Source organism: Amphiura filiformis, chromosome 9 (assembly GCF_039555335.1).
Source record: "Amphiura filiformis chromosome 9, Afil_fr2py, whole genome shotgun sequence".
NCBI classification, from domain to species: Eukaryota; Metazoa; Echinodermata; class Ophiuroidea; order Amphilepidida; family Amphiuridae; genus Amphiura; species Amphiura filiformis.
In genome coordinates, this window is record NC_092636.1 from 30,298,626 (window position 1) to 30,310,702 (window position 12,077).

Below are 12,077 nucleotides of genomic sequence, written 5' to 3' on the forward strand. Positions count from 1 at the left end.
AGCGTAAGGCATTTACATCTTTTATCATTCCCGTACGTACGTTATATCCTATGTTCGCTTGTAAAGACTATAATGGGCTCTAAAGTTGCGTGCAGGCAAGCACTCATATAAATGCATCAGGCATAACTGATTTTTATTAAATACTCTAAACTAGCTTAAATACATTCATTATTCTATAACCTTTAAATACCTATTCTTTTGTTTTACAGCCTGTCTAAAAAAAGTTGTGCAAGTGAAAAACGCCCTCTTTGGCAATTAGAAAATACCGTTGTGACAAGATGCTTACATCAACGTCAAGGGCGCTGACTTAGCTCTCAAATGCCGTTTATTCTGTTCAATTTGCTTGTTTTAATCTCGAGATATGTTTAGTTAAAAACGAAATGGTAAAGTCACAATTGTGCCACTTTTACTAGGGAAGAGGGCTGCACATGTAAATCAAAGATAGCTGATGTTGATGCGTCTAATGCCCCCCCCCCCCCCTCGGGGCTCGTGCATTAGACGCATCAACATCGGCGCGCGTTCATTATTTTGTCCAATTTCTCTGCCAACAAGTAATACGCGTTTATTAACCTAAAAGTGTGCGATATTTGTTTGTCTTTTAACATGTATTGAGTGACAAAGAGAACATTATACCATCATAAAGTCATTGCCATGCACTTGTATTTAATTTTACAGCAGAATGTAAAATATTTATTTTATCTTTTAATCTGTTTTAAATGGAAAAAAGATATTAATTATACCTGTATCATGATAAAACAGTAAAAACAATTTTGTATTGTTGTGGAATATTATTGAAGCATTCTTTAGATTTCACGAAAGAACACTTGATAAACTTGATGCAATCATTGATATACAGCCCTCTTCCCTAATAAAAGTGGCAAAATTGTGATTTTACCTTTTCCTTGTTAACTAAACATATCTCGAGATAAAAACAAGCAAACTGAACAGAACATACGGCATCTGAGAGCTAAGATTACGCCCTTGACGTTGATGTAAGCATCATGACATAACGGTATTTTCTACTTGCCAAAGAGGGCGCTTTTCACTTGCACAATTTTTTTAAAGACAGGCTATATGTCAAAAGGAGTTGAAGAACCAACACGAAATAGGTAGGGAGAAGTAGTGCAGGGTTAATTAAATGTGATAATATGATATTAATATTAGTATAAAGCAAGTATCTATTTTTAACTGTTGTGATTTGGTTGTTTGCAACATCCTCCGAATGGGTGTGAGCTTTGGCAAAACTTGCATTGATCATTTCATAGCGAGCGTGTAGAAGGATTCAAATATCAATCATAGATATTCTTTTGTAGGTCCTGTGGTTCTTGAATTATGTCAAAAATAGGGCGGCAACCACATCACCTTTGTAAAACGTACATAACTCATTAACAACACTAAATCAAGCAAGTTTTCAAAGTATATGATTTGTAGAATGAACTTTTGCAAAACATCAAGGTGTTATTTAAAGGTTAATAACTGCGCATCGGTTATTTAGAGGCATTGTGAAAAATCTAAACATTTTGCCTTTGGAACCGAGGAATATCCCTGGCGGGATGCGCACAAAAATAAGATCCCAAAATTGAATTGCTTCCTTGGAAAGCCAGAAATCGCTCGGACGGGGCGGATTTTGTAAAGCAAGCGCAACAGAGCCGTTGCCTTCCTAAGGAGCCCTTCGTTGTGACACACAACATGTGGGTATGAACCGACGCGAAGACGTCATGAGCGAGAATAGTATGATTCATCGTCATTGGATGACGAACATTGGTCTCGATGTCGCCGATTTTTAGCACCCGACGAAGACAAAGCTCACCAGTATTGTCTATTACCCAGAAGACGTCGCCGACCTTGACTTTCTCTGATAAGATTGGGGTTGTTAGAAGGCTTTCTGAATCCAGAGATGCCGACGGATTGATGGTAACGTAAAGAAGGTGTTTGTCATGAAGACGTGAGGAATTCTCCCGGCCATCGATGCCCTGGTAAAATAACCCGCACAATGTAGATTTGCGGTCATTATTGGTATTGGTAGATGATGTAGTAGACTTTTGGTCGTAGCTCTGGACAAGATCACCAACAGCCTAATCTTCTACAGATTTAATTATGATACGACCACTTTGTGAACATCCAAACGCAAAACATGCATATGCAACAACAGCAGAAATAACGCCAGCAACGGGAACACTTGCCTCCTGTAAAGACAAAAGAAAACACGAAACCATGATCATGATGATTTATCATCACAACCATCCAACCACTTGGTAGATAAGTAGCAGTACATCATAGCTTGCTCACTATAGAAATTTGCTAAATATTGTAGTGTATATGAATGCAAAAAATGCCAGTGTCCATGACCTTTGCATGGTCACTGGCTTTGGTCAAAGGTCAAAATGATGTAAAATGTTCCAGTTGCTTCAATATTCATTTAGACAAAAGAAACCTTACACATATTTATCACCCCAGTTTCTGATTAAACAGATTGGTCAAATGTCAGCCTGTACTACTCTAAATAGTTGCTCTATATGGATGCAAAAAACCTAAAATGAGTACCTGACAATAAGAATTTAAAAAATAACACAAATTATGAAATTATTTTTTGCCTGGATCATTAGAGCAATGATTTGAGACAAGTTTCGGGCGAATCGGAGCATTTTAACTATATTTTAACTACTAATTTACTACGTAAAAGTTAGTTGACCTTTGATTTATTTGACGACATAAATCCCTGAACTTGGCATCCTACAGCAATATGACCATTTGTTCTTTATGATGAGAGGAAGAATTCAAATGTATTATAGCTTGATTGAAGGAACTTTAACATTTTAAATCAGTATAACCTTTGACCTAAGCTGGTGACCATAAAAAGACATGAGATTTTGTACACCTATACAATGTATCTAAACCCCTGTCCAGCTTTTAACCACAAAATTTAGCACAATTTAGTTTAGTTGCTAGCTTTCTATGGCTCCCTTGCTCTTCAAATTCGAGCAGTATCAGGTTATATACCACTAATAGGCACCACTAATTCCAACAGAATGTTTTTTCTATTATGTGCCCCCCCCCCAACAAAAAGGTTTTGTATGTTTAGGGGGTCAGAAAAGTTTCAGGTTCTCTGGAAGGTGGGTCAAAAAGTTTTGACTCCAAAAATTACCAAGTGCTCAGCCCCCTACCAAAGTATTTCTGACACACCTTAACAACATGAATCGATGTACATTGTGTTTATTTCAATCATTACGTACATATTATTATTATGGACATTCGCTCTCGATAATTTTTTGCCAAGTACTGTCAAATTACAAACACCTAGATATCTTCACGCAGTATAATAATGGAATACATGAATACAAAACCCACCGAAGTCCATGGAAAGTGATTTTGAGAAAACTTAAAAAACTGTGGTATCATTTTCATTCCTTCAGTTAGATTTACCTGGTAAATAGAGCAAGGTTTACATGCGAATGAGTGGCTTAAACTGTATTAAGGTATGATGATTAGCATTTCAGGGACGTCGTGGGTGGGTGGGGGGGGGGGGGTGGGGGTGGAGGGGGTCATTTTTAATCACATCTATTCTTTACCCTTTGCTCTCAGTCTTTTTGCTTGTTCCCATTCCCCTTCATTTCTGCATTTCTTACCACTTATTTCGTTATCACTGTTGCTATGACCTCAGTTTATCACGTCAACTATCTTGCTCTGTCTCCGAGGGCACTTATAATATGTATGCAAAACCACCGACGTTCTGGACTTGGGTGGTTTTTGGATTTCACATGCTCAATAGACGCACGTAGATTGTGAATTTGTGTTGTTCTTTTATACATTTAAGTATGCACTTGGGTGGGTTTTGTATTCAGGTATTCAGTTATACGTCAAACTGCATCTGACAGTTGCAAAGCATTAATACACGGGCGGCCCTAATTTGGTAAAACAACCTAACTCGAAGATAGAAGTTTTACCTAATTAAGGCTCTGCTGAAAAATATTTAGACCTACCTTGGTGAAAACCTGGAACTTTAGGAACACAATAATAAGCTAGACACTTGGAAAAAAGAAATGGCATAAAGGCTTTTAAACTTTTTTCAGTACAGTCCTGATAAGACATTAAAGTCTATCTCGAGTTTTACCAAATTAGGGCCGCGGGGTTTCAAAATGACTGTTCTCCTACCATTTTTGGTGTTTTTGAAAAGACTGTCTCTAAACGCATACTTTAATTGACTTATACTTAAACACAATATAAACATAAATGATATTACATGATATTACATGAGTATGTGTGTTACTATTTGTTACCTTTTGGATCCTGTTTTTCGTCTTCCTTTCCGCCTTTGATTTCGTTATCCAAACGTTGTTGAGTGTAGCATTCTTGACGATTTTCTTTTTTTAACTTGTCAATAGTAGAGAGAAGCTGCTTTACTTGTTGACGATTTTCAACCGAGGTGGATTTAAATTTGTTGTTCACTCCAACATATCGCATGCTGCAATCTTCCAAAAGCGCACGGCATGGACCGCTGATTCTGTCCACATATTGCTGTAGCTTCAGAGCTCTCTTGACAGCTATGGTTTGAGTGGCATCCCGATTTCCTTCTTCGTCATCCCTGTCCGAGTCATCGTCGTCAAACAGAGAATCAACATGCGTGAAAACAATGATCAAAAACCTTGTACTATTTTTACCGAAACTCTGCCTCATCTGCTCAATCCCACGAACTACTTCCTCTGTAAATCGACCAACTTTAACAACGAGAAGTATTGCATGGGGGCCTGGTGGAACCAACGAAATGCTTCGCATTAAAACATTTCTATCTTCGATGTAGTTTGTCGTGTCGAATAAGCCTGGTGTATCCACGATCGAAACATGGTAGTCAAAAACCTTTGCATCCTTGCTTTCCGAACTCTTAGTGACAGGAGCTGGACTAAGTTTACTCACAAACGGGGTTGTCAGTTTTTCTTCAGCACCTAATATACTGTTGCCCAGAGCACTTTTGCCTGCTGCAGTCATTCCAACAACCAGTAAACGCAAAGAGCCCATTCCTACAAAAGACAGTTTTAACACAACATAATGAGTATTAACAACTTATAAGTGGATTGTCCAATCGACAAGTGAACCTAATTCACACCTTTCCTGCAAATGATGTGCGCTACGAATTTTGTGGAACTTACTATATATGGGGTTTTCCATTTGACAGACCGTGCACAATTAGGGAAATGTGTTTCAACCCCAGAACTTCACACCATAAGTATGTTACTAGGTAATTATTATTGCACCATAAAACCGTTGAGGTTTAACAGTTCAGCTTACCAAATACATTAAATACAATAAGAACTTTAATTATCGAGTGGCGCCATAACGGGTATTAATCAGAACCGACTTTATCAGGCGTTTCAAATATTAAATGAATTCGAGGGTGCACATAATTCGAGGGCAGTTTTTATGTTCTACTATAGAGAACGACAGCATTTCTTGCTGCTCCTGCAACTTCAAGTTGATAAAGTAAGAGCTATATATAGCAGCTTTAACTTCAATGCAGTTGACACTCTTTGCACAATTAATGAGTATATGGTGCAATAAGATTCAGTTAGACTCAGAAAGTCTGATTATACTACATTTTCCCCGAGTTACAGCCCATCGGACTAACTTAAAATATGACCTGACCTTTGACCTCGGATGACCTTTGCGGTTTCATACTTCCCAAGGGCCAGGGATTGTTTTCCTCGAGTTACAGGCCGATCGGAGCAACTTTAAATTTGACCTGACTTTTGACCTCGGATGACCTTTGCGGTTTTATACTCCCCAAAGGCCAGGGATTGTTTTCCCTGACATACAGCCCAATCGGAGCAACTTTGAATTTGACCTGACCTTTGACCTTGGATGACCTAACAAATGCAAACATGCTCTTGATCTGTATTTAGGCTTAATATCATGCCACGGTGCTCCAACACTGAAAACTGTAAATGAATTAGCCATTTGTACTAATTGTTTCAACTTGTTGTGCAATCTGGGAAATATGCATGTACCAGGGTATTACCAATTACTGTGACTGTAGTTGACCTGACATTTGACCTTGGATGACCTAGCAAACGCAAACTTACTCTGGATTTGCATACAGTGTGTACGTGTAGGCCCAATATCATATCACGATGCACCAATTCATTTAACACTGAAAACTTTAAATGAATTAGTAGATAGATAGATATTCCTCTAATCTGAGAGATGAATTTAAGCCAGGGCATTGTGATGGTGCTTGGGGATATAGCAATGTTTCTTGCAAATATTTAGCTTTAGCCACTTGTTGAACTTGCTTGTGCGATACTGCAAGCCCAGTATTCAATGAATTCAATGTTATCAGAGCTATTTATAGACGGTCATCTATGTAGACAGGTTCAAACTTGATTTCTTGGCTACTTGGAAGCGTTGGGCATATGTGGTAACTTGATTACACACTGACACACACCCCACACAGCACGCAGATGTTACAGATCTGGTATTATTAGTAGTATAGATGGGCAGGGTTACTTGTTTGTTTCATTATATGGATGGAGGTTGTTGTCGAGGCGCCTGTTTTTACTTGTAATGCAGGCTCTGGATAGCGCAATACGGCATAAGATGTAATACACGGTGCCAAAAATGTGAGACATTTTGGTATAGGCTAATCCAAAACCAACTCGATCAATTATATTGTTTTTAAGTTTGGACTGATTAGTTATGCATCAAGTAAGCGGGTTTTTGTTGCTACTGTTTATCATCTTCATGGAGAAATGCAGACCGTATGAATGAAATTTTGGTCAAAAAAGTTACATTTGTCTACATAGGCTTTTTATGCCTTGTATGCTTCAATTTTGTGGTTGACAACCTTTTCCCTTTAAATCAATAATTTAATCAAAAAGAAGCATCGATCATTTAATAAAAGTTAAGCTTTTCCTGATTTAGGTGTCACACATTCAAAACACAAATGCTGCAGATTATAAATGTTTTTCAATAATTAATAGGTCCTCCTTCATGAGAGATGGCTTTCAAGCACTGTTCTCTTCTGCTGCTGGTCAAGCTGCAGGATTTGTTACAAAGTCCTTGGTGTTGTCCCTCACTTGTCCGCTTGTAACACGTTGATAACGGTCACTCATAGAAATGTTTTTCAATTATTCAGCTAGGAATGACCAACTAAATAAATGTACTGGGCAGCATTAGAGATTAAAAAAAGTAACTTTTGGTCCATTGGTCAAATTAATTAATGAACACAAGATTTATTAGTTATTGTTGTTTTTTCCTAATAAATTAAATTAGAATGAAAAACGTGTTAAATTCCGCATAAATGCATATGGTCAATTCCAGCCAAAGCGGGACAAAATTCTCTCTGGGGCCATTTTGAAAATCTTTTCCTTTTCAATTCTAGACTTATCAAATGAGACTATCATATCTAGTGAATCATCAGGTGGAAGTGCCATCGGATTGAAAAATAACTTTTCTTGCTAGACCAAATAAAGTGTTAAATGCGCATATGCATGTTACCCACGAATTCAAGCCTTTTTCACCTGTTGTAAGCCATAAAATTTCACTTTCTTTAATATCTTTCAATATTTTATGTGTGACTCATATACACTAGAAATCGGTGAAGACTTTGAACGTAAAATAGAATTTTATTACATATATCTACAAAGAAATAATTTGGTTATTACAAATTTTAAGAAAGATACAGGTGTACAGTTAAGATTGTGTCAATTCTTCGAACTCTTTCCAAAGTGGCTGTCATTTAACATTACTGTATTATTTCGAAAGATTAGAATAAATGCTTCATTTAAATATAAAGTTAGATTTTGTATCTCGTCGCAGGATGAGGATCTCGGATGGATTCGTGGGTAACAGCGTCTGGAAATAGCAATTCCTAATACCTTTTTTTAATAAAAATAAAAAATACTTTTCCGTATGTGAATAATTCAGGCTGCAATTGCACTAAAATGAATTTTAATCAAAATACAGACTACATGGAATATTTAGAATGGATCATTATGGCATTTTGGGTATAAAATAATAAATAATGAAGTTGCCAAATTCAAATAGACAGAGCAAACAGTTTTATATTATCATTTTAGTAAAATCATTCCATATTTTCATGCAGCAATATTCTATTAACTCGTGTTTGACAGTTCCTATGAACTAAAACACTATCAATACATTGTTAACTATAATTTAAGTAGGGATTCGTGGGTAACCAAAATGTTCGTGGGTAACACATATTTGAAGGTATGTATTGGTAAGCTGCAAAATAGAAAATATTACAGAAGGTTGGAAACCATCATGCGGTTATTCCTCCATTGTGTTTCAATGATTCCCGATTCTCTAACCAATTGCATTTACCCAAAAAATGGTAATTTAGGATAATCAATCAAAACTTCATGATACAGCTTCAGTATACCTTCAAGAGGACGCTATTAAACAGGACTGTTTTGGAACCTATTTCGCATGTTTTCAAAATGTTAAGATGCATAAGAAACATATAATTTACGAGTAAATCCTTGGATTCGTGGGTAACGCCGAATTCGTGGGTAAAGCTATAAGTACTATAGTGCCGTTTGGGGTTTGCGTTTCTTAGGTGCATAAACTGTAAGTACTGTAAAAATTATAGCATACCCATGGCTTGAATATGTGCTGATTTAAACTTAAAATAAACAATCTCCTTGTTTTTCAAGGTTAGCATCTATTCGGGATTCGTGGGTAACAAAAGTTTAAACCGTCGTAGATTCTTTTTTAAAACGGTGAACGTATTTTTACGATTTACAATTTTAAGCGCTTGTCAAACTAAATTCAGTGTCCAAAGTCATTAAATGTTAATTTAAGTTATGGCAATTATATTTGCTGGACTCGTGGGTAACAGTTGATACGTGGGTAACGTCAAATTTGATTTTATGGAATTTTATGGGTAAAACGTATTTGCATAAAATAATCACTTGGACCTCAGAATTATAGAACGAAACTTCGTTTCATGATATAGTCATTTATGGCATATTTACTTAACATTTTCAGAACGATCATTTTATTTTTGATACGCGGGTAACAAAATTATTAGCCAAATTGACTTTATGGCCTCTAGAGTCCACAAACTTTGGTGGAATTCAATCGTTTTACATATGATGAGAGATCATGCAAACGTCTTTCTAACGGTAATAATTTCATTTTGATTGAAGGACATTCAATGACATATATGGTTCTTTATCTTTGAATTCGTGGGTAACGCCAATTCATTTAAGCCATCATAACTTGTCCCCTGGTATGACTTGCTAGTAAAGGCCTATATGCACAAAGAGAGCACATTGGACGTGACATGATATGCTCCATCAATAACGTGATTTCCTTTATTAATGACATTTTAAAGTGGAAAGTTAACATAGAGAGAATTTTGTCCCGGTTTCGCTGGAATTGACCATATATACAAAAAGCCAATTTAGAAAAATGCAACTTTTGTTTGTGCATGAAATTTCACGAATGGCTATATGATTTCTCACTGACTGAACCATAAAACATGTTTGATTTTTGTTTACTATTGCTTAATAATACTAGTTTGCAGTCTGGTGCAATAGCTTACAACAAGTCTAGCTATAGAAACTTGGGGTAGGTCCAATGGGGCAGCTATTTGTGTGGCCAGTATTTTATATTTATTGGCTCACCTTCTGCTATTGCGCAATGGCAATAGTGCAGCTATAGTACAATATTATCGCTCTATTTTTCTTGTGGTGAATATTGAACTAATATTTTGGATAGAAGGTGAACTATTTATTGAAGAGTGAACCAAGACGAAGGGCTTCAGGATGGTGCTGTTGCCCTTTACCATGTTTACTTACCATCGACTGGCGAATCTGAATCGTCTTCGAAATTGATGTATCCTGGGACCTGAAATGTAAAAGATGAAACAAATCCTATATTGAATTATAAATCAATTGTTTGTTGTGAGATGTAAAGAGGGTCAAATAATTCTATAAGACCGCCACATCCCAGAAAACACAAAAATGTTTTAAACGTTTTAAAAATATAATATTTTGGGTTGGGGTTAGTTTTAGAATATTTGCCGCAGGTTACTAACGAATGTTTTTGAATGTCATGAAAAAATTATACATGATGCAGTCATGTCTACAGTAGAATTCATCTCGACCTTTGCAGGACTTAACCCCATTAAAAGCTATTAAACCAAGATAACACTCATTGAAACAGCTCAACTGATTAAATCGGATCTTCTCTGGCTGTGCACATGTGACTGTTTTCATGTGCGATATCGCAATAAAGTTTGTATTAAAGCTTCAGTTGGGTAACCGATTATAAAGGAAACGAAAGGAAACAATGGTATGTGTACCATTGTTCACGAAATGAGACAATGGCGTGCTTTTTGTAAACCAGCATTCTTGAAAATGAGCAACATAATGATTGTTGACTTAACACGGTTTGGAAATAATTTCTTCATATTTTTGGTGTTATCTGTCGTTTACATATCCTTCCTAAAACACAAAAGTACGACCCTCTCCAAACACCTAAATTAGCTAAAAATTTAGGACATGTTACAAAACTATATTGTCTAGAATTTTAGAAGAGTACTTTTAATATTGGCCGGTTATTTTTCACACAGCGACGTTAACTAGGCAATGTACTATTACCTATAACATTAACTAAAACACCAAAGTACGAATATTTCCAAACATCTAAATTAGCTAAAATTTAGGACATGTTAAAAACTATATTTTCTAGAACTTTAGAAGAGTACTTTTAATATTGGCCGGTTATTTTCACACAGCGACGTTAACTAGTCATATCCCCATACTGTTAACGTAGGGCTATTTGTAGGGGTCACGCGTCAATGGGAAAGAGCACTGTGTATTGTGTATAGGAAAACGGACAGTAACTGCAGTATGATCTCCTTTATTTAATAATTTTCTGACAACATTTTCTAACCTTTTGTGAATGATGTCGAAAACTTTTGGGATGTGTATTAGTTTTGCTACAGACCACATACTTATACTTGGTACCACACCAACCTGGTCTCCTAAATAAACTGCCGTATAATTATAGCCTGTTTACAATATCGCATCCCTTCGAGCTTAGGATGACTATATATTGACGCCCTGAGTCGCCCTCTGTTGGTCAACGTCACATTAAGGTTTCGCCTTCCTTTCTTGCCCTGCGGGGCTATTATATATTGGAATTCCATCACTTGTAAGTCCCCACTTTGGGATTTTTCGGCGTCAGCCCTGATGGTCTTGTGGCTTTGATGTTTTTCTGTTGATACTGGTAAAATTGAGTAAAATTGTAACCAAAAGCTTCACAACACCAACGAACGGACGGACAGGTACATTGACTGACGGACGCATGCATGACTCGTGATTGTTAGTAAGGTCTTTTCCTTTGGACGACCTAATAATCAGACATAATACTACTGTATATTAGTAAATAACCGGGAGTAAAGAGTGACGTTGTGTACTTACCGCCGCAATCGCCATGAGTACATGAAACGTTTCAACGGTTTCTTCTTGTGTGTAACAAATTGTAAAGGTATCCGAAAATAGTTATCCTACCATACGACCTATCTTCATGCGTATGAGAAAATATACATACGCGTGCAGCGTTAATTCCCCAAATCATGCAATACGTGTTGGTTGGGGGAATTTACATGTACATTTGACGTCATCTATTTATATTAGCCATGTCAACTAGGGATTGTTGATGGCAGTGTTCACATTTACTTTCTAGTCAGGCGGCATAGGAAGCGCAACACGTGACGTACGAGGCTGGCGAAGATACAGGGCTGACAGCCCCATTCAAAATACACGGTTAGCAATTACAAATGGAAAATTAACATACTTGCAGTGTGGTACACGGTCGTACCCCGACGGTTTTAGAGTAAGATAATTTTGCTTTGACACCGCATAACAAATTTAGAATTGTTTATGAAGATTTCATGATTATGTGTTAATCCAATGGCGACCTCAAAATTGGCGATATCGCTTCCATCATCGCCTGTTTCTAGTAATACACTTTCTATAAAATATGTAATTATGCGTAGTCAGACCTTCGTGACCTCGTTCAAGCGCTGCAATACTAAGGGACCGTTAAATATC

At 36.8% G+C, this 12,077-nt stretch overlaps 1 protein-coding gene across 1 annotated transcript in view; it reads right to left on the reverse strand.

Annotated features, from left to right (window-relative positions):
• The window catches only part of LOC140160854 (GTPase IMAP family member 4-like), an 11,678-nt gene extending 45 nt beyond the window's left edge, over window positions 1-11,633 (reverse strand). Inside the window, exons 1-4 of the mRNA XM_072184178.1 lie at window positions 11,445-11,633; window positions 9,816-9,864; window positions 4,278-5,015; window positions 1-2,186 (exon numbers count right to left, since the gene is read on the reverse strand). The exon at window positions 1-2,186 is cut by the window's left edge and continues 45 nt beyond it. Of these exons, the coding sequence (XP_072040279.1) occupies window positions 2,092-2,186; window positions 4,278-5,015; window positions 9,816-9,864; window positions 11,445-11,459 (897 nt within the window). The 5' untranslated portion in view covers window positions 11,460-11,633 and the 3' untranslated portion in view covers window positions 1-2,091. The remainder of the gene's footprint in view (window positions 2,187-4,277; window positions 5,016-9,815; window positions 9,865-11,444) is intronic.
• Between the last annotated feature and the right edge of the window lie 444 nt (window positions 11,634-12,077).